General features: G+C 38.5%; 1 protein-coding gene across 1 annotated transcript in view; it reads right to left on the reverse strand.

Annotated features, from left to right (window-relative positions):
- Window positions 1–3,338: 3,338 nt before the first annotated feature.
- The window catches only part of UMAD1 (UBAP1-MVB12-associated (UMA) domain containing 1), a 219,503-nt gene continuing 199,104 nt past the window's right edge, over window positions 3,339–23,737 (reverse strand). Inside the window, exon 4 of the mRNA XM_032304286.1 lies at window positions 3,339–4,899. Within this exon, the coding sequence (XP_032160177.1) occupies window positions 4,642–4,899 (258 nt within the window). The 3' untranslated portion in view covers window positions 3,339–4,641. The remainder of the gene's footprint in view (window positions 4,900–23,737) is intronic.

The following is a 23,737-nucleotide window of genomic DNA, read 5'->3' on the forward strand; positions in this document are numbered from 1 at the left end:
TTCCTATAATTCTAAAGCTACCGCTAACATAAAAAGTTTATTTGATGATGTTTAATATACTGCTACATCCTACACATCAATCAACACACCTTTCTCTTTTTTACCCACACTGATGCACCAAACCATACCATACGGCATAAAGAGTCATTTTCCTGACACCTAGGAATACTTCATCTTTCAGGCCAATGTAATATCAGTGGAGTCAGACTTATTTTGAGCGTTTCAGATTTTTCAATAATATTTAGGTCATTCCCTTAGTAATAGGACACAAATGCTCAAAAGATAATATCCACAAACCCTTATTTCTCAGTGGCTTTAAAAGATGTAACATCCTTCAGCTACCTATCCAATATACTTATATTTCATGTGAATGTTACTACTGACATATTAATAAGACAATGTATTATCTCTGAAAGTAACATTCTTTGCTAGGTAACTGAGGGCAGTGTTCATTTAGTGATCATTTGTCATCATGATAGGGAAGGGAGTAAGGTCTGATGTACCACTGTCTTATAACATGAATGAGATTATTTCTTTGCTACTCCGTATCTGTCCTTTAGAATTATAACAGATCAGGATTCTGGGAATATTAGAAAAGATTGCTTTAATACTGTTTCCAATTTATCATTTTACTTTGAAAAGGCGAGAAAAGTGTTGGTGTCACTGAATGTTTACCTAAAAAAACAACTATTATGATTTTCTAGAACTGCTAACAAGAAATGTGGTTAATACTTAGTAGTACAATTTTTAAAGTTCAGTCAATCTGATTTAATTGACCATAATAAATTGGTCAGAATTATCTAATTCTGCTTTTAGGAAAAGATGCAAACGCCCTTAAAGAAAGCTGGAAAAAAAAATACATGCAACTTCCTGAATATATTTCAGGGCTAAAAAGAAGATTCAGTAAAAGCACTTGTACAATCTCTATCTATTGTACTTTTTCCAATGATAACATGTATTAAGGAAAATGGCCACGATGATTGATAGTAAGAGAAAAGAAATTGTTCTGTAGGAAATTTTTTTTAAATTAACATATAATGTATTATTTGCCCCAGGGATACAGGTCTGTGAATCATCATTCTTATACAATTCACAGCACTCAACATAACACATACTCCCCCAGTGTCCATAATCCAGTCACCCTATCCCCACCCCCACCAGCAACCCTCAGTTTCTTTCCGGAGATTAAGAATCTCTTATGGTCTGTCTCTCTCTTGATCCCAGCTTGTTTCATTTTTTCCCTCCCTACTTCCTACGACCCTCAGCCCTGCCTCTTAAATTCCTCATATCAGAGAGATCGTATGATAATTGTCTTCCTCTGATTCACTTATTTCACTTAGTGTAATACCCTCGAGTTCCATCCATGTCGTCGCAAATGGCAAGATTTCGTGTGAGATTTTTTGGATGGCTGCGTGGTATTCCATTATATATATACACACCACATCCTCTTTATCCATTCATCTGTTGATGGACATCTAGGTTCTTTCCACAGTTTGGCTATTGTGGACATTGCTGCTATAAACATTCAGGTGCACCTGTCCCTTTGGATCACTACATTTTATCTTTAGGGTAAATACCCAGTAGTGTGATTGCTGGGTCATAGGGTAGCTCTATTTTCAACTTTTTGAGGAAACACCATACTGTTTTCCAGAGTGGCTGCACCAGATGAATTCCCACCAACAGTGTAGAAAGGTTCCCATTTCTCCGCATCCTCGCCAACATCTGTCATTTCCTGACTTAATTTTAGCCATTTTCAATGGTGTGAGGTGCTATCTTACTGTGGTTTTGATTTGTATTTCTCTGTAGGGAATTCTTAACTAAGGAATTGCAGAGAGTCAACCAACATATTTTAGAGATTTTTTTTAATAGTTAGGCATTTACTATGGAAAAAATGGGGCAGGAGAGACCAATAATAAACGTAGGTTGCTATTTTTTATGTGCCTCTTTAATATGTTCAGTTAATACGCATTTTGCATTTTGTTAGTCTAGTGTGCATATGTGGTAAGTAATGAGAATTATAGCAGCTCCCTTTCTCAGAACACCTATGGTATGTCAAGCTTTACGCTGCCAAGCATCTGACAAACACCATCTAAAACTTAACACGGCTCTGCAAGGTGCATACTGTTACTATTTAACAAGTGTGGGAACTAAAAACACCAAAGTCCCACAGCTTGTGAGTGAGTACGCCATTACAAAGTCTGGCTGCCTCAAATGCCCGAACTCTTTCCATCCGAGCATACATCTCTGTTATATTTTTATAATTATGAACACTATTCAATTCAGTGTTTATCACTAAACCAGGTGAGTTAGGTCATTGAACCTCTCTAGGCTTTAGGTTTATCTTGGGTAAATGAAGTTGGCTGGCTGATTTCTAATGTTCCTTCCAGTTTTAAAATAGTAACATTGATTTATGTACAGGATTAAGAAAACTAAAATGTTTTTGTTAAAAGTTCATGAACAGCGGCACCTGGGTGGCTCAGTAGGTTAAAGCCTCTACCTTCAGCTCAGGTCATGATCCCAGGGTTCTGGGATCGAGCCCATCGGGCTCTCTGCTTAGCGGGAAGCCTGCTTCCTCCTCTCTCTCTCTCTCTCTCTGCCTGCCTCTCTGCCTACTTGTGATCTCTGTCTGTCAAATAAATAAATAAAATCTTAAAAAAAAAAAAAAAAAAGTTCATGGACAGTAGCCCTTACTAAATTTTGGGATGACGGAGATCTTTCTAGAGCTAGATATTCATGTGATTTCTTCCAAATCCCTCCAGTCCTATTGAACCAGGACTAGTGAATCTTAACCATTTTCAATGTTATTCCCTAAAGTTCACATACAAGTGGAAATTTCTTATTTTTGTGGTCTCGCACCAACTATATACTTAAATATTTGCCTCACAAAGAATTAATAACTTGCATTCAAATATGAAGGTAAAGAACACTATTTTTTTCTGGATCTGAAAATAATCAAAATATTGGTTTATTTTAACTCACATTTATTTAAATATAACAATTATTTTAGACAAATGAAAATATAAGCATATTTATAACATGGTAGACATAAAATATAAATGAAATGTATTTTAGACAGTTTAACAAATATATTAGACAAATTGATGACATAACATTTAGCTTCAAGGTACATTAACATGGGTATTAAGAAGGATGTTTTCACAAAAACTGCTATAAAATGTTCACATTTGTGTTACTAATAGGTCACATTTCCTAGACTGATGTTTTTATGAAAACTGTGTAAAGATTTAATGTAATCATTCACTTCATGTGGTACCATTATTTGTAAATGAAGCATATTTTTGTAATAATATGGCATTTTTATCAAGACAATGCTTCTAAATAATATGGCATTTTTATCAAGATAATGCTACATTTATTAAACATTCACAACACATTAAAACTTGAATGATTCACGTACCTTTATGCACAGTGTTTAGTTTTGCTATGGCACTCTATCTTTGTGAAAAATACACTTCTAGTTTGGCACAGAATCAATAAACTGTATTGCTCCTGATCAAAACAAATGTGATTTAAATTTTCCATGGCATGGAAAATACTCTATCACAATTTGCTTCTTCCCTTTACCATTTACTGACCAATGGCAGTTCTTTACTGCTTTAGTTGGAATAAATAATGGATAGCCAAGAACCAAAAGTCATAGTTAGGTGTTTTGCCTACAATCTAATTGGAAATGAGTCGATTTCAGCTTTTCTAGCAGCAAAACATTTCCATCTGTATTGTGGCCAACAAATTTCTAAATAAGGGTGTTATCAGCAATAATACGTATCATCATGAGATGTTTTTCTTTAGGAGGCAGAGAGGTTGAAAGGAAACGTGGATCTCTTCATAAACTGGGAACATATGTGGGAAGGGAAGCAAATGCCAACTGAAGCAGAAAGAGGGGAAGTTCTTTGGAAAGCTGGTGAGGGCACACGCTCCAGAGTAGCAGTGAGGCAGAAAACAAAGGCAGGCACACGGGAACCATTCAAGGGGGAAAGGGCTGCGGTGGGTTTGGGGCAACTGAAATATATCACATGTATCACTCCAAACAAGCAGCAGCCAGAGCAGGGACAGCATTCGTGGATCAGTACACGACCGCTGCTTTTCAGGAAAAGTTTTACATTTCCCTCTCGGTGTCTAAATAGGAACTGAAGAAATTAAGCTAACTGGCAACATTTCTTTTTTTCCTGGATTCATTCATAAACATTGTGGAAGAAGAAAGGGAATAACATTAATTCAAGCTTACTCCAAATCCGAGAAGAGAAATCACATGCATTCTAAGCACAGACTTTGGAGTTGTGGTAACTAAGAAAAGTGCCACAGCTCTTTGTCACAGTTCTCCTAAGATAAACTTGAGGTGTTCTGTTTGGAGAGATTGGTGGAAGGAATCTGCTCCTTTCATAAAACCTCGATAGCCTAATTTTTAAATTTATTATCTGGTGGGAAGGAAGCAGAGCTTAAGTCCCAAATTTTATACAAATATACTTTATTCTAAAAAACAGCATAATGAACATAATGTTTGCTTTATGATCCTTGCTTTTCTGAGGCCTTAAGCAATGAAATGGCATAGAATATCAAACAGGTAAAAGAAAACAGGCAAACTTTTGTTTAAAGCTGTTATGGTGCAAATAGTCATAAATATTACAAATCACAAAGCACTGAATTTTCAAGACTGAAATCGTACCAGAACCGTGATAAATTTTCGCTGACATCATAGGAGAGTAAGTGGTCTGGAAGGTCACTGATGGTGCCCTGCACGGCCAGCACGTGGGGGGCCAAGGTGAAGGGTACATCGTTCAGCAGTTCGGCCATTAATGAGTTGTTTTCCAAAGTCTGGCCTGACTTATTTTCCATCTTGGGGCCTGCTACTGTTGCACTGGGTGAGTTTTCTTTGCCAGTCTAAAAATACATATATATTTAAGTCATTTAATAACTTGTGGACTTTGAGGTTTAGTCATGGTAAACGTGGCGTTAATATAGCAAAATGATTAAGAAATGTGGAATATAGAAATATTTCCAGATTAGAATGCTGTCTAGTAGGCTTTGAAATGAATCTTAAAACCTACTCTTACTCACACTGACCACGCATGGCTCCCCTTGAATACAGATTGACATTCTTGCTATTTCCCTAGCCCAGATAACATCTACAGAGTCTGGCTCACAAATCTGATGGATGCTTTCAGGCTCTACAGCATGCCCAGCTTCCCTGCAAAATCTTGTATCAAAACAGTCCAAAGTGACCTTGCCCGCTTCAGAGAGAATATGGGGCAGAATGTCTGGGATGTTATTTGGCATTTCCTGTTTGTATCCTTGCTGTTTCATATGCGTATGTCTTATCCCCAACTAGACTCCAGGGTACTTGAGGGCAAGAAATCTATTTGACATTTCTTTGTATTCTCCACCTGGCATAGACTTACCTTGTATAGTTTGTATGTATGCATGTATATCCTCCACCTTGTATACCCTAAAACATACTCGAACATTGACCTCCAGTGTGAACCTAAGTACTAACTGATTGCCTGCTTTCGCTGGAACTAGCATGTTACATTGCCCAAGGTATTCAAATAAGAACCTATCTATCTTGTTCAATTTAAGACTGGTATACCTTACATGTAGTACTTCACCAAGAGATATGCACCGGGGTGGGGTGGGGGGGTGTTCCTAGCACTCTATGTAAGCCCCAAACTGGAAATGACCTAAGTAGCCACCCCAGGAGAATGGATACAAAATTGAAGTGTATTTACAAAAATGAGGACCAATGACCTGCTGCTCCAAACAGGCTGAAACTTATCTCAAACCAGGTTAGGCAAACTTGACCACCCCCCCACCCCCTCAACCAGGTCTCATGCAGAACAAAACTTTAGAATCTTTACAGAGGCCCATAGGGCCCTTCCTGTTCTGGCCCGGGGTCCTTCTCTGGCAGTATCCCCAGCTAGTCCATCCTGGCTCTCTCCTCTCTAGTCCCACAGCCTCCAGCTATTGTTTGTGCACACCGAGCCCGCTTTGGCTTGAGCCTTTTCTCTCCAGTCCCTGCCCAGGCGCTCCTTCTCTTGCACCCTTCTCAAGGAAGCCCTTCTTGGCCACCTTATTTAAACTGTGTCCTGGCCCTCACCTCCTGCACTCCTGAACTCTGTCTCCCAAGCCTGCCTGTTCCTCTCCATAGCCGTCAGGACCTTGTTCTATGGTATATAAGTTATTGTGATACCACCCCTTGGAAGCTTAAGGAGTTTCACTTCCCAAGTTCAAAGCTGTATCATCAGTGCCCAGTGCTCAATAACTCTGTTGTTGAATGGATGAACGCAGACACGATTTTTGCCTGCATGGGGCTCATAATTTTAAGCGCTGATAAGTTCCTTCTAAGTCTAGAGGAGAATGGTTTTCTGTGTAAGAAACAGCAATTTTGTAAAAATTGTTATTGAAATGGAAAATGCATACAGAAAAGGGTACATCATAAGAGCACAGCCTGCTAAATTTTAACCAACCAAACAGCTGTGAGCAACCAGCACTCAGATCAAGAAATAGAAGTGACCAGCTCTCCCAGAGGCCCACCAGGTGCTTTCATTCCCAAGCAGCTCCTTGTCCCTCAGTCACCATCCTGATTTCTAACAGTCTGTGCTGTTATTTTGTATTTTAAGTGAAGTCATAATACAGTATGAGCTCTTTTCTGGCTTCTTTAACATTTTATGTATGAGATTCATCCATGTTGTTGATGTAAGCTTTAAAAAATTTTTGAGGAACATATTGTTGTAGAGGAGATAAATTCTGACTGATGTCAAAAGAATTTCTTTGGTCGCTGTGTTGACTATAGACGATGGAGGGTACTGTGCCCAGGGAAGGAGGCCGGAAGACCAGCTGGGAATGAGAAATGACTGTGGGTTAGGTGGTGATAGTAAGGGTGAGAGAGAATGGTTGGATTATGGATCGACCAAGGAGAAAGCCAGTAGGATTTGCTGAGGTATGGATGTGGGGTGTGAGAGCAAGAGCAGAGTCGAGGATGAAGCCAAAGTCATTGGCTTGGCAATCAAGGGTGGAGTCTCCATTCTCCATTTACAGGGATGGGAAAAGCGTGTCGGTGGGAAGTGCATGTGGCAGGAAGATGAGATGTTTTGGACATTCCAAGTGCCTTACAGACATCCAAGTGGAGCTGTTAGTAGGTAGGGGGATCTCGTAAGAGTGTGGAGCTGGGGGGACATCTTGAGGAGAAAGTCTGCTTGGTGCTGTGTTTAAAAGATGATGGGAAGGGGGGCACCTGGGTGGCTTGTTCAGTTTGGCAACCGACTCTGTTTGGGCTCAGCTCATGATCTCAGAGTCATGGGATTGAGTCCTGTGTCCGGCTCCACACTGAGTGGGGAGTCTGCTTCTCTCCCTCTGCCCCTCACCCTGCTTGCACATGTACCCTCTCTAAAATAAATAAATTTTTAAAAAAATTATGGGAGGAAGGCAAGTGAAGACAAATATGAGAACAGACAACATTTCTAGACATGGTGCTATAGATGGGAAAAAGATATATGGGCCAGTGGCTGCAAAGCGCTGTGGGGTCAAGAGAGGTTTCTCTAGATTTTTCCTTTGCTGCCTTGAGTTGAGAGAAATGACAGCCGTTGTTATGCTAATGAGAAGCTCTAGAAAGGAAAACTCCACGGAGATTCTGTAGGAAAGGAAATGCTCTCTTCACAAGGCATCCCCAGCACCTAGAACAGAGGCCTTCAAGAAATAGTTGTTTAGTAAATGACTTTGAATTAACCAAACACATCCCTAGCAAGAGTTATCTTAACTTCATGTGAAAATAAAACACCAGAGAACTTTCTTAGGACTGCAGCTAGAACAATGTAACCGCACCTTGCGAGGACAAAGCTTATTAGAAACATCCATATGTGTAGTGGACAGAACTTGCCTCCTGAAACCTGAGTGAGACTTAAATACTAAGGATCCCTGGGTCAGATGAGAGCACAGGTATCAGTGAGCAATGATGCCACCGTTCCAGCCTCTTTGGAGGCTATCACCTAGCTATCGCTGATTTCCTCAAGATGACCTATGCGCTGAGGCTTTGTTTACCTCGAAGCAGCACAACAGTGTTTACAGGACAGATTCTGGAGCCATACTGCTTAGGTGCAAACCCGAGGTCTCCTGCTTATTGTATTGGGCACGTTATTTAACTCCCCCATATCTCAGTTTCCTTAGCTGCATAATGAGATCAATAATAGTACCTATTTCACAGGCTTGCTATGAGGATTAACAAAATGATATTTATAAGTAAGTACACTAATGCTTAGCACATGTTAAAGTGAGTGAATTATAATTTTAGGAATGGCCAGTGCCACTTGGCTTTAGATAAAGTTTAGGATTCACCCATCTCTCTCTCTTTTTTAAGATTCTATTTATTTATTTGAGAGAGAGTGAGAAAGTATACAAGCGGAGAGGAGGGGCAGGGGGAGAGAGAGAATCCCAAGCAGACTCTGTGCTGAGTATACAGCTTGATGCAGGGCTCCATGTGGGGCTCGATCTCATGACCCTGAGATCATGATCCAAGCCGAAATTGAGAGTCGGATGCCTAACTGACTGAGCCACTGAGGTGCCCCTCTTTTGTTTCTGATATTCACTGATGGTTCAAATCATCTTCCCTTATCCTTTTTTATTTTTTTTTTTTTTAAAGATTTTATTTATTTATTTGACAGAGAGAGATTACAAGTAGGCAGAGAGGCAGGCAGAGAGAGAGAGGAGGAAGCAGGCTCCCTGCTGAGCAGAGAGCCCGATGCGGGACTCGATCCCAGGACCCTGAGATCATGACCTGAGCCAAAGGCAGCGGCTTAACCCACTGAGCCACCCAGGCGCCCCCCTTATCCTTTTTTATATCTTGCTTTTTCTCTTGATCTCATGCACAAATGTTCCCAAGATCTATCCATGAGTAGCACCCCCTGCCTGAACTTTCTTTTCTTTCTTGTGTACAGTATATCAATATATCAGTATATCAGTATATCAAGTACCAATATCAATTGCCAAATCATCGCCTTTCTTAAACAAAAACATTCTTGAAATCTCACCTCCCCCACTAACAAGGAGGTGTGTTACCCGTACGGCTTTGCTTTCGAAACCCCCAACTTCTAAGGGTTATTATCTGCGTCTTGGATAATAAAGGAGTAGAGAGACATGTGGTTCCTTGTTCAAGTTCTCCTGATAAAACTGCTGTATTACTTCACTTCTCTAGTCTGTGAAATGAGTGATGAGGGATGGAAACAAAAAATCATGAGAAGGAAGAGGAGGATGGGCGCAATGTCATATACTGGGCCCTTCCTTTGTGCCAGTCTCTGTCTGAGCTCTTTAAATCTTCTCACTCATTTAAGTCCTACCACAGCTTCGTGGGGTGTGTACCAGTATCAGTCCCACGTTAAAAATAAGAGGGCATGGAAGCATACAAAGGTGAAGGAAGTTGTCCCAGGTTACATGGTTAGTCTGTAGTAACACTGAGAATCCCACCTGGCGACCTTTAGTGCTCCACATTTGAAGACCCCACACACCACAGCTTTGGACAGACTGGGCAACTGAATGAACAAAGCCCTGAAAACTTAGGGGACGGTATTACAAAATAGGATAGGTGCCAACATAGCATATCTTGGCTTACTTTGGAAGGAAAAAAGACTCTACTATCTTTTACCATTAGCAAGAAAGGACCGAAAAAAATCATTAAGGTGAGAGATCTTAGACTGAAGGACAGAAAAGCAACTGTAATTTATGAGATATTTATCCCCAGAAATGAATCTACCAGTAGTCTGGATAAACCCCAAGGAAACACTGGGGTCAGTGAAACAAGATGGTCCCTACGTTGACCACGGCTGAAATGGATAGGTAGAAGGTACACAGGCATGTGCTACAGTATTCTTTCTACCTTTGTTTTGAACTGTCCAAATAAAAAGTTTCCAAAAATTAACTTAAAAATACCATGGACAAAGTGTTCCACCAAACGCCTCCTAGAAGGCTCTGAATTTCAGCTGTGCTGGGCGTATTACTCCAACATCTATCTCTTAACAGTTGGCCCGAGTGCAACATCCCCGTCTCCAAGGAGGCTGCCTGCCCTCTTGGCAGCAGGGTGAGCGCCATGATGCAGCTGCCGCTGGCATGCTGAGAGCTGGAAGGGGGGAAATTCTAAGGCAAAACAAGAGTAAGTCACAAAGAACATGTGAGTCAAAATTCAAGGACCCCACACCCGCTACTCTGATCACGCAGCCGAGCTTGGCAGCCTGTGGAAGCAGAGGTGGGGGCTGAGGGCCGAAACAGGTGCACGAGTTCCCCGGCAAAAAGCAGCCCTCTCTCTTACACACACAGTCTTTCAATTTTTTTCATTTGCATAATAAAATGGGTCTTTAAAGAGAAGAATGAGTATGTTAACCACAATGGAGCACAAAGAAAAGAATCAATTAACCTTACGGTTAATAGCCAAATTTTAAAAAATTACTTCAAATATTACGTTCATAAAGCATATTCGTTATTTTTGTGATTAATCCTGTTGACAGAAGGGCTGCTATGACAATGTTCTTGAATGTAAGTTCCTTCGTATAATCTAGCTTTAATACTTCTTTTTCAAAGTAATGTTTGTCCTTACATGGTTTAAATAGCAGTATGCCACATCAGATTTTCTTTCTTTCTTTTTTTTTTTAAATCTGGGGGAGAAGATAAATTTCCAGCAAAGTGTACAGTTAATCACCTATTTTTATGTCTGTATAAAAATTATTTCTTGTTCATCAGTTAACCTTTTAAAAAATGGGCTAAGTTTATCTTGTATTCCTCACATTCTATGATCTTTGTTTCAAATAATTCAAAAAGGCTTATAGACACTATTCCTCTCTTTCTTGCAGAGGGGCTGCAAAGATTCATGAGGTTCAATCTGCAAAATCTTCTCAGAGCTTCGGAAGAAAACACAGTCCAAGAATACAAGGCACATAACACTTTTCAGAGAAGGCTTAGAAAAATGAAGTCACTTCCCTGGAGCAACAGAAGGTTAGTGGCATCCTGTGAACCTCACTCCTGGGTATTTGAAAGCAAGGAAATGCAGGTTTGAGAACAGACTACATTTTTCCTGGCACAGAAGCCCCCCAAACCACCATGAAATCTATTAAGGGGTGCCAATTTTGCAAACCCGCTAACAATTTGGAGCCTTCATCTCCAAATGAAGCTCTACCCGACTAAAATATGAATATTTTATTAATATGAACATCACCTCTATTTGGCCTCTTTTTAAACCTCTTGCTTTTTAAGGCAACCCGTGCCTCAGATAAGCAGAGATAAAATAGTGTCCAATAAAAGCAAAATATTGAAGCATTAAAATTTAGAAACCAACCTTAACCAAAACAGTCACAGAACCTATTAGAAGAATATGAAACCAGGTATAAAACACACATCTAACACATTCAATTTACATGCAAAGAAGGTAGCTATAGGCTAAAGCTTATTTCTAGGAAACGAGTTACAGTAAGAAGAGGTAATGTCAAGCTCTAGCTGTCTATGCCTTTAAATTCTAACATCTATAAATAAAAGACATGTTCCTTTGAACAATAGCCCGAACAGGCAACACTGTCACTTTATCTCCCCAGATAACTATCCATTCTATTCTGGCTTCAGCTGGTATCTGCTTGCATTACATCAGCATCTTGATGGGGGTGGTTTGGGGGGCAAATCTGAGTCAGAAGCGTCAGGGGACAAGAGGTTAGAAGGTGAGAGAAGCAACAGCACAGTTAAGGGCAGTACTCAGGCTCCTTATTTATTTATTTATTTCTAAGAGGCTAATTGCTAATAAATGTCTGGCTATCTGATAAAAGCCAGGGGACTGTCTCTTATACCTATACATGTCCTAAAAAGTAGTCCCCTTTCCCTAGGAAGAAATTTGCTGCTTTTGTTTGCTGCTTTTCTGCAAGTCCTCCGTACCCAGAATCTAACACCTGCATGACACAAGCACTCACTTGTGGCACTTGAATGGGGTCCCCTTACTTCTGAGTTATTCTAGGCACCCCCGACTTGATTTTTTATATCGGGGGGTTAGGCCAAAGAAACAAACAAAAGCCCAGAACACCTGACCACTGATACAGATAAATTAGGCACGAAATAAGGTTGAATTCACTGCCAGCCTGTTTCCCATATGGCCTGGCCTCCCAGTTTGAGGATGCTGTATTCTGGGGTAGCAAACTAAGAGGTCAGGTTAGAAAGTAGATCTTTTCTTTTCCTTTATGATTTCCTTTCCTTTCTGATTTCTGACATCATTTCAATTTACAACTTGGCTCATGATATTTTTTTTCAGTATTTGTTCCCTTTTCTTCCCTAGCCCCTCACCCCCAGTATTTCCACCAGTTTATGCTTCTTGCTTCTTCCATCTTTCTTTAAAAAACAAACAAACAAACAAACAAAACCCCCAAATCCTCCTGACTTCCTCTTTTCAGAACTCCAGCTGAACCTATGCAAGTGAAGAGGGGGAAGTAAGCAGGCTGGCACTGGCTGCTGTAATCTGTTCCATGCATTCTTGGAAAAGTGGCTTCACTGAAGCCGGAAAATATTCTGTACAGCCAACTGGGGTGGGGCGGGGGGAAGCAGTGGAAAGAGGAAAGAGAAGCATTTTAGGAAAGGAACCAGCAAGAAACAGCATGTTCAGCATGGGATCCTGTTTAATACTGGTCTGGGAAATAAAAAAGGCTATTCCAGTGATTTTTTAGAAATATTTTTTTAAAAAGTTAGTTTATAGAAGTTCACCATCTCTGACCTTAAGCTATCCAGGAATCTCGTATTTTCCTATAGGCTTTCCCCCTCGTTCTTGCCAGCACACACTTCACCCCTGCTCTCCTCTCCTCTTGCCCTACATCACCACCTGGCCCCTTGCTGCCAGCCGGTGGGCTAACATCCCACTCTGCAGAGAAAACAGGAATCAGGCGAGGATTTCTTCTACTTACCGCGCCCAAAAAACTCTGCATCTCTACCACTCCATGCTTCCCTCCTGCCACCACAGGCAAGTTGCCCTCTTCCCACCCAAATCGAACCCCTCCCCAGCACTCCACATCCATCCCGTGGTCTCTACACTTCAAGGACGTGGCTTCGTCTGTTAGGAGGTGGCTCCCAATTGCTGATCTTTTATAAAGTCAATTCACCATTTACAGAGAATTCGGCTGAGGTCTTTCGCACCCACTGGCATTTTACCCACTGAACGCCCACATTATCTCTCTCCTTTATTTCACAGCCAGGCTGAGACGATTGTTGACACTCGCTGTCTGTTTCACTCCTCACCCACTGCAATCTGCCTTCTCTCTCTGCCCCTGTGCTGACACTGCTTTTGTCCAAGGTTACTTATAATCACACTGTGCTTAACTGAGAAGACGTTCTGAAGTGCTAACCTTATATGACTTCTTTGTAGCACTTAAGACTGGTCACCCTGAGTTTTTATTTTCTGGCTTCTGTGCCACTTAGTGTTGCCTCTATCTGTCTGGCTGGTTATTCTTTTGTCTATTTCTGAAATGATAGTCTCCAGGGTCTCATTTCTGTTCCTTTATTCTTCCTCGTCTCAACACAATTCCTTGGTTCCTACTGCCCCATCCCTCCACTCCTGAAAGTAGGTAAGTATGTGGATGCACGCATATGTGTACACATGCACATGTCCACACCCATCTCGAACCTAGACTTACACTTAGGGCTCCTGACCCACATGTTCAAATCCTATTATACCTCTTCTTTTGGAATACTGAGCTCAACATGTTCTGAACCTGATGAGTTTTGCCCAGCTCTATCCCAACCCAATGCTCTTCTAGTATTTTTTGTATAATAACTGCCAAACACAGATGCCTAAATTATCTTTGACTTCTCTCTGGATGCTCCCCCCATCCAGTAAATGACTGAGTCCTACTGATTTTGAGGTCTTTAATGTCTCCCCAAGTCCCATCATTTCTCATCAATCCCACCGTCTCTTCTCTTAATGCAAGCCACCATAGCCCGTGTCATGAATGCTGCATACAGCCTTACTACACTACATTATACTTACTACACTTACTACATGACATTCTCCCTCTCGCTGGTCCTGTTGAACACACATGCTCTTCCTTGCTTAATGCTTCTCAATGCCTTTGGACAGAAGAACAAACTCCATATCATAGCACATAAGGTATGATCTGGCCCTGCTTACCTGACTGATTTCTTATATTACCATTTCCTAACGTCTTCATCCATACCAAGCTATTTACTATCATCATTTACGCCATCATGCCCAGCTCTCCCTTAAGCTCTGAGCTTTAGCTCATTGGATTACTTCTGCCTTAATGAGGACATTGGTCTTTCTTCTTCTCCCTTCAGCTTGCCTTTTCAACTAGCCCTTCAGGATGCACACCAGGACTCTTTCAGAAAGATCTTCCCAAGTAACTCCTCAAACCTGGGCCCAGTGCTTGCCTGTGTATTGCTACAATAGCTTGTGCATATCTCTCTCACCGCACAAATCATACTGGACTAGAATTCTCTGTCACTCTCATAAAACCATGGTCTGCTCAAAGCCAGGGACGATAGCTTTCATCTCCATTCCCCCTGGCAATCAGAGCAATGCCGCTCATAATAGGTGATTGATACATGTTTACTGAATGACTAAATAATTTCAGGTTTTTCATGAACTTCATATTCAGATTTATTCAGAATAAGCCAGGAATTATGTTAAGCTGCATTTCCACATCTGTTTTCTTTTTCCTAACAAGATTTTGTTCACTGTATTATCTCCCACATGATGAACGATGGAAGATATTAAATTCAGATAGAACTTAAAACTAGTTTACTTTCCTTATGAATGAGATGCCTTGTTCTTGACTTGCCAAATGAACAACTTCACAGATGTGTCTCCCAACAGAAGTTGAGTAAGTTTCTGCTACAATGTAGGTGAGACTGTGGCAACTATTTTTATTGTAGACCCACCTTTCACTGAGAGAGAGAGAGGAAGAAGCTAACTTTATTAACTACAAATTGCGCCCAATCAACTGCCTTAGTCCACTCTGGCTGCTATAACAAAATATTATAGATTGGGTGGCTTACAAACAACAAAATCTATTTCTCACAGTTCTGAAGGCTGGAAAGTCCAAGATCAAGGTGTTGGCAGATTCAGTGTCTGGTGAGGGCCTGCTTCCTGGTTCACAGACTGCCCTCTTTCTCCTAAAACATCACATGGCAGAAGAGTCCAGGGCTTTCTCTGGGACCTCTTTTCCAAGGGCACGAATCTCATTCATGAAGGCTCTACCCTCATGACCTAATCACCTCCCCAAAGCCCCACCTCCTAATACCCTCACCCTGGGGATTAGGTTTCAATATATGAATTTTGGGGGCAGACATTCAATCTAGAGCATCAACCTGCCTTACACAGCTCTTCTGTCCCAGGAACCAGTTTTTCTGGTATAGTCTGAAGGGGCTGCCGTGGAGCCTATGCCTGAGGGCAGGGGTGTGGGGAACAGGACCAGGAAGAGGGCGGCAGGACTAGCTAGGCACCAAGGGGAGGGAAAGCCTCAGGGATGAGATCTGAGTAGGAGAGGGGATGGCTGGGTACATTCCACTTATTTAATTTCCGTTCACCTCTGTTAAAGAGAAAACCTCTTTCTTTTCCGGTTTCCATAAAGAGGGATTTCTCTCTAGGTAGATTGGTGTCTGCCATACCCCCCTATCCTCCCCCAAGGAAGTAGACTGAGCTACCCACTTGGTGGACAATGGCCATAGGTCCATGTTTCTAGATGAGGGACACTAAAACATCCAAGTTCCTGAGGTCTAGAGAAATTCTCTTTCTTTGCTCTCTACTTGGACCAGAGGAGGCAAGTTATCCGAGTTAAGAGTGTCCATTGTGCTGACTTCAACTTTCCCCACAGATCTGCACATCGGTAACTGGGAGTGCAGAAGTCCATTTACACTACTACATGAAGCTGCCTCCTTCAGCCTAGGCTGTGTTAGTCAAAAGAGGGACATGTGTTTTTCTGCCTGCTGGCTCTTTTAGCAGGATGCAGATGAGGAAAAGGAGTGCCCTTTATTAGGACATTATGACCCCACCAATTTCTACTGTCCACACATCTCCATTTATACCAAAATGAGAGGCATATTAACCACACCAAACAAACAAAAACAGAGTCATGCAGATGTTAAATGATCTTGGAATTAAAACTGAAACAAACTAATGGTTTTTAAAACTTAAATATGCTATAATTCTCTATGAAACAACTTACTGGTATGATTTTATCAGTTTCATAATTCACTTAAATCTGTGGTATAAGAAAAGTTTTAATCAGAATCTTGGGAAAATGATATTTGTTTAGTGCTTTCTACAGTTTTTGAAGTAGTTTCGCATACTTTGTTTCATTTGAGCCTCACAACCTGTTAAATTTGATAGGGAAGACACTGTTTCAATTCTCATCTTCTGAGGCTCAAAGTTTAATGACTGTTTAAGGTCACGTCACTACTAATTGGCAGAGATGTGTACTCTGGGTCACCTGATTTACAACCCAGTGCTCCCTCCATCAAGGTAAAGATCGTCGTCACGGGAAATAATTTGTTTGTTTTGTGGACTTAGCACTTCTCTATGGACAAGTGTCATCTGGAGTAGAGAATGAAGGTCCAAAAAATATAGATTGTGCCAGTATAGAAATAGAGTTCAAAGGATCCGTACAACTAAGCATCTTGTTACTTAATTAAATATAGTAAACTGGATGCAATATGTAACAGCTTAAAACTATAGCACCTGATCACAGCCACCACTACACAATAGCTTAGGCTTCTGTACATGAATTCTTTAAGCTTATTATGTATACCACAGATCTGAAGAATTTGATATCCCTTATTAGTCACACTGGATTCTACTTAACTTCCCATTGATACAGCTTTAGTTATTTTAAATATCTATTCAATTCCTTTAGAATGAAATGCAACATGGTCATGTTTTTTCCAGATAATTTCAAAGGAAAATAATGAAAAATGATCTCATACATCTCAATATTAATTGAAATATTAATTCCACTCAAATGAAGGATTTTCATTTTGTATAACAATAAAGCACTTCAACTGTCTGCATAGACAATAAGAAAGAAAATGGAATGCTCTCTATTTTTAGAGATGGTAAGAAAATAGAAACATTTGATTATCCTTTTTATATAATTAGATAAATAGACTTAACATATATGATATTGACTGAATGGGAACAAATAGCATACTATAGTAGTAGGAAACACAAAAAGAAAGTAAGTCTAAAGATATTAAGTAATAACTACATGCTGGGGTTTTTGGGGCATGTGCTTTGATGGAATGAACATTTAACAAATTCATAACCTAAGTATAATATGTATTTTTAACAATAAACATTTAGATATTATAAGTAATAAAAATGCAATTATGTCATGTTAAGATTGTTTGAAGACAGAAAGCTAATCTGTTCTGCTGCTCTTAATTTGCACTAAAAATATTGTATTTTGTCAATTTACATTATTATATGAAGACATAAATATGTACATAGTATGTACATAGAATTAATATGTACATAGAATTGCCATGTCCATAGCCAGAATTCAAAGACAATTATCAGTAGGATCTCATGGTCACCTTGTATATAAAGATCTTTCTAATCTCAGGACACACAAAAAAATGTTAAGAAATGGGAAAATACTGGATAGGAAAAGCCTTATTTTCTTTGTAATTTGAATATGATGTGTGGAATAGGCCACACACTTGGAAATACTATAGTAGTGAATACACCACTATACATTATCATATAGAGATGGAAATGAAGGGAAATGCGTCATACCAAATGGAGTACAGAAATTACTAAGATAGACTAATTGAATTCCATTCAGATTATCCACTCTTGCTGTACCTAACCCAGCACTCCGCTAGAAAAGTGATGTTTGGCAAACTAAAATGGTGAGTAGAGAGCTGTGTCACTTGACCTTGGCTCTCATGCAAAAAAAGGTTGTATTTCAAAATAGATGTGGATGGAAAAGTAAATACAGCTGTGTATTCTCCACTCCAGTATGAGAATGAAGGGGCTACTCAGAATGGTAAGAGGCGTATCCCTTGAAGGTATATACTCAGAGCCCAAAGGAGAGTGCTAATTTTTTATGGTTAACTCAGGATAATATTTTTTTATTGTGGTAAAATATATATACATTATAAAATTTATCATCTTAACCATTTTAAGTGTATAATTCAGTGCATAAAGTACATTTACAGTGTTGTGCAGATACTACCACTGTCTATCTCTAGAACTTTTCCATCATCCCAAGCAGAGACTCTGTACCGATTAAACAACTCTCCATTCCTCCCTTCCCCCGCCCCTGGTAACCTCTATTACACTTTCTATCAGTTTGCCTATCTAGATACCTCATAGAAATAGAACCACACAATGTTTATCCTGTCACTACAGGATAAACATTGTGTGGTTCTATTTCTATGGGGTAAATGGCTTATTTCACTTCACATAATGTTTTTGGGGACCATGGATGTTGTATCATGTATCAGAATTTCATTCCTTTCTGAAGCTAAATATATACCATATTTTGTTTATCCATGCAGCTGTTAATAGACATTTGGGTTGTTTCTACCTTTTGGCTATTTTTACTATTTTTAAACTAGAGTACAATTTAGTATTTTTAAACTAGAGTACAATCAACAAGTAGGAAATCAGAAATAATTCTAAAAGGAGTCAGTGAATATAGGAATACAGAGTATTTACATACATAGAGAAAAATTATCAAGAACTGGAAGTGAGGGGACACATAAAATATGTTTCCTGCTTTTGTGATTTTTTTAAGGTATATTAAGTTTGTATGTACCTTTTTATAATACACACTTTGCTTAGCTTTAAAAATCATAATTAAAGTAAGCCTTGCCAATATTATGGATTTTTTTATGGATTAAATATTTTATGGATTTTATGGATTAAAATTTGAATGTAATTGATGGTATTTCAATCCTGTTTGAAGCAGACCATAATCTCTAAGATTATGCTGTAATCCACCCACTCCGGAACTCTATGCTGTAATTCTTTTTGTGTGTTATTTTAAGGGTATAAGATGTCATTGCCTGCTTTTGGGGGAAGCCTACCCAACAAACTATAGAATGAATAATGCTAAGCATCAATTAAAACTGAGAAGCCATAATCATGTCCAAATTTACAGGAAAATTTAAAATTCACTATCTTAATTTTTAAATTTAAAGTTAAAATATTAAAAATTTTTAAATGCCTCAGCAAAATAAAAAAAGGAAAATATACACTGTGCTTGGAAAGTACTTTGGAAAGAACAATAGAATAATTGCTTAGTATAGATATTCAATTCTTAGGAACATCCTTTTTCAAGATTCTTAAGTTTTTAGGGAGAAAGAAGTTAATTATCAGAATATATACTATTACTTGTACTTTAAGTTGAAAATTAATCTGCAAGACTTAGAGCACCAGATCCAAGTCCTAGTGACTATAGTCTCCATCTAAACCATGTGACCTTACACCAATTATTTGAGCTTTCTGTGTTTCAATTAATTCCCCTGAAAATATGAAATAGTTGGGCCAGGTGATCCAGCTATAAAGTACCATAATTCCAAGTAGACTTACACCCAAATCTTCTGCATAGTAAAAATTCTTATAGAAACAGCATTTAAATTAATATATATAACTTTAGAAACAAAATATCAACTGATAATTATATATCTTGAGAGGAAACATATACCTCAGGTGATACTCCATAAAAGAACTTCTGTCATGAAAGAAGACCTAACTTACACTGCTCTTCATTATGATAAAAAACACTTTGGATTAAAAAATTATATATATATATATATAGAGAGAGACATATATATGTCTATATAAATATATAATATAAATATAAATAATATAATTACATTTGTGTGTGTGTGTGTGTATGTAGGTGCCAATCTTCTATCAAGTTATGACCTAGAAAATCACTGTTATAATTATTAAGAACTTAGAATGTATTTTCTCAGGCCAGTGGGTCCACAATAGAGATAAAAGCCTATGTATTTGCAGTAAATACATGTAAGGCAATTATTAATGTTAAAATCAGAATAACAACAAGACAGATTAAACATTTTAAAATTATTTTGTCAGTGCTAAAAAAAGAAACCAAATTTAATCGTAGGACCTGAACTTTGGTAGAGAATCTAGAAGGTACTCTGGAGTACTTTTCAAGACTGTTGGCCTAGGTGCACTGTCAGGTATTTTCATTAGAAATATATCTAGGAAGTCTGGAGAGTTGCATTCAAGATTTTTTTATTTTAATCCCATAAATAGCAAGGTGACAAAGTAGAGTAAACAGTAAAATATGGTAAAAAGAAAGAAATTGAGAGAGATGCATGTGTAGAACAAAAAAAGGAATTCATTGGAGGTGGGAATGCCTGGTTATCAGAAGTCAGAGTGTAAACATAATTAACCTGCTGATAGAAATGGAAGATGGGATAGAAGGAAGAGCCTCACCCAGTTCCCTTTTGGCCAACCATTGACTTCACTATAGGTCAGTGTGGTGTGCGTGATGGTTGAACTAGGGAACAGAAAGGCCTCATGGAAGGAAGCAGCAGCTGCAGTTAACTCTCTGGGACCCACCCATTTACATGGTGGTCTGAGCACTAGTTTTCAAAAGTCTGGTATTTCCAGGCAGTTGATTTTCAGAATTTCAGAACCCAGTACAGATCTTTTTTTGGCTTTCTAGAAACGATTGCTATTGCTTTTTTTTTTTTTTTTTAAGATTTTATTTTATTTACTTGACAGAGATCACAATTAGGCAGAGAGGCAGGCAGAGAGAGAGAGAGGGGAGGGAACAGTCTTCCCTGTTGAGCAGAGAGCCCAATGTGATGTGGGCCTTGATCCCAGGACCCTGAGATCATGACCTGAGCTGAAGGCAGAGGTTTTAACTCACTGAGCCACCCAGGTGCCCCTGATTGCTATTGCTTTAACGGCCAAAGTGGTTTAAAAACCAATGCCTATAATTTCCTAAAGTGTTCTTAAACGTATGGAAACTACACTCAGAGTCCGAGAGCTTCTATTTTCTCTGCTATGCCTACTTTGTAGGTGAGCTGATGATGGGAATTCATTAAAGAAACTAATTTATGGTCTACCCGTGAGAATGGAAGTAAGGATAAAGATGATGAGCTTTAATATATACTAATTAGTATGTTAGTATTACTAATTCTAATTTTATCAACTTTATTTTGAGTCAGTCTTAAGGTTGTAACAGTGTACTTAATGTCTATTGCCACAGACATCGGTTAACTGGTAAATGGGCATTTACTTGGCAGTTACTGCTCGAAGCTCTTTACCTGTGTTTTCTCATTTAATTTTTTGTTTATGAAGTACATACCACTTCCACCTCCATTTAACACATGAGGAACACTGAAACCCAAAGAATTGAGTCTAACTTTGGGATTGTACTCTGATTCACTATTCTATGCTGCCCCGAAAACCTGACAATCTGCGGAAACTTTGCTTCATACCTGGTAAATGCACTGTTTCTAAAGACTTCAAATTTTTTCAAAAGGATTTTCTCCTTCCGAAAGGGTTATAGAAGTCTTCTACTAATCCCACCTCCTTTTTCTCTCAAAACAAAGAAAAGCGCATGTAATTTGGAAGGTAACTTTTTTTTTTTTTAAACAAAAACCAAGGACAAGGGGAAAATATTGCACGTTGTCATTTTTATATCCACCTGCATATGCTATGTGGATTATAGACACCCTGAAATTACAGGCTATTTACACATTTTTAACTCCTAAAAAGCAGTGTTGTGATGACTGAATAATATATTTGTAAAGTAACATTTTTACCTTAACCAAATATATTCTAGTTAAATTTAAGAAAGTAAAGTGACAACATAATGATGACACTTCCTGTGACAAGCCCTCTGGGGCTCACTGTCCAGTGACAAGAATGGACTGGATTCAACTGCCCACACATCCCCTAGCCTCTGGCACTTGCTAAGCAATGGCAAGAAGGCACCAGGTGCCTGGACCGGGGCTGCAATCTGTTCTCAGGAAACAGAGAAGATATTTTGCTTTTAAAAGGCTCAAACACGTGATCTGGGTCAATTTAACTTGCTTCTTGAACCAACTGTGTTAAGAGATTATATCACAGACAAGAAAAGAGAATGAGAACATTTCCGGGACTCAATATAGTTGCAAATTTCTGGGTGGACCCTTAAATGTAGAAAAAAAGGGGAAGTACATCATCACTATTTATGGCCAGAGGAGCACAAATGAAAGTGGTGCTTTCATGCTCAAAGCCTACAGTTAATTTTTAAAAGGCCTTGTGTGTTTTTTACTTCCTATTTGTTTAATTGCTTTGAACTGAAACCTAAACAAAAATTGATTAAAGTGATGCAGTTCAAAATATAAATTTCATGCTGATTGCTTGAAAAGCTATAAAAAATATCTGGATCACCAACTACAAAAAGTAAAGCAAATCACAAGTTTGAAGACAATTTAAAATTCTGAGCAGGTAATCACTGAGAGGAAAACAAAAATACTTTCACTTGCATAAAAATTTACTCATTTTATGCTGTTCCTTCAGAAATTATTGCTCTTGCCTTTTTTTTTTTAAGATTTTATTTATTTTTTTTGAAAAGGGACCTATACAGACAATATATGTATAATATTATGCTTTTTTTCTAGCATGAACTTTGTACTGGCCACTAGTATGGCTTACATGAGTTTAGGGAAAATTGACCAATGTAATACCACATCATTTGAATAACAAAACTATATGATCATCTCAGGCCAGAAAAATTTTTTTTAAAAAATCAAGTATACTTTCATGGTAAAAACACTCACCCAACTAGGAATGGAAAGGAACTTTCTCAACCTGATTGAAGAACATTTTCAGAAAATCCAAGCAAACATGTTTCACAATGAAAGACCATATGCTTTCCTCCTAAGACTGGGAAGAAGACAAGGATGTCCACTTTTGCCACTTCTGTTGAACATATTAGATGTTCTAGCCAGAGCAATTAGGCAATGAATCAATAATAGATTTTTAAAATAAATAATAGGTAGTTTTATTTCTTTCTAATTTGGATGCTACCTCTATATGTAAATGACATGAACCTGCATGTAGAAAAAATATTAAAAAATCCATTAAAATACTATTAGAACTCATAAGTTCCGCAAGGTTGAAGGATACAAGATCAATATATTTGTATTTCTATACATGTGCAATACATAATCTAAAAATGAAGTTAACAGTTCATTTACAGTAGCATCAAACAGTAAAATATTTAGAAATAAATTTAAATCTTATACTCTGAAAACTATAAAACACTGTTGACATTTTTTAAAAATCTAAATGGAAAAACACTTTATGTTTATGAATCAGAATATGACATTATTAAGATGGCAGTATTCTAAAAATTCATATATAGAATCAATGCAATTCCTATCAGAGTCCCAGCTGATTTCTTCGTAGAAATTGATAAGCTGGTCCTAAAATTCATATGAATTCCCAAATACCCAGAACTGCCAAATAATCTTTAAAATTAAAGAACAACGTTGGAGGGCTTACATTTTCTGATTTCAAAACTTATAAAGCAACAGTAACTAAGATATGTGGTAATGACATAAGGACAGACATATATCAATGGAATAGAATTAAAAGTCCAGAAATAACATATGTGTCTATGATGAACTACGTTTATAGGTGCCTAACTTTTATTTTTTTATTTAAGTATAATTGGCACACAATGCTGTGTTAATTTCAGGTATACAATGTATTGATTCA

Source organism: Mustela erminea, chromosome 11, assembly GCF_009829155.1.
Source record: "Mustela erminea isolate mMusErm1 chromosome 11, mMusErm1.Pri, whole genome shotgun sequence".
NCBI classification, from domain to species: domain Eukaryota; kingdom Metazoa; phylum Chordata; class Mammalia; order Carnivora; family Mustelidae; genus Mustela; species Mustela erminea.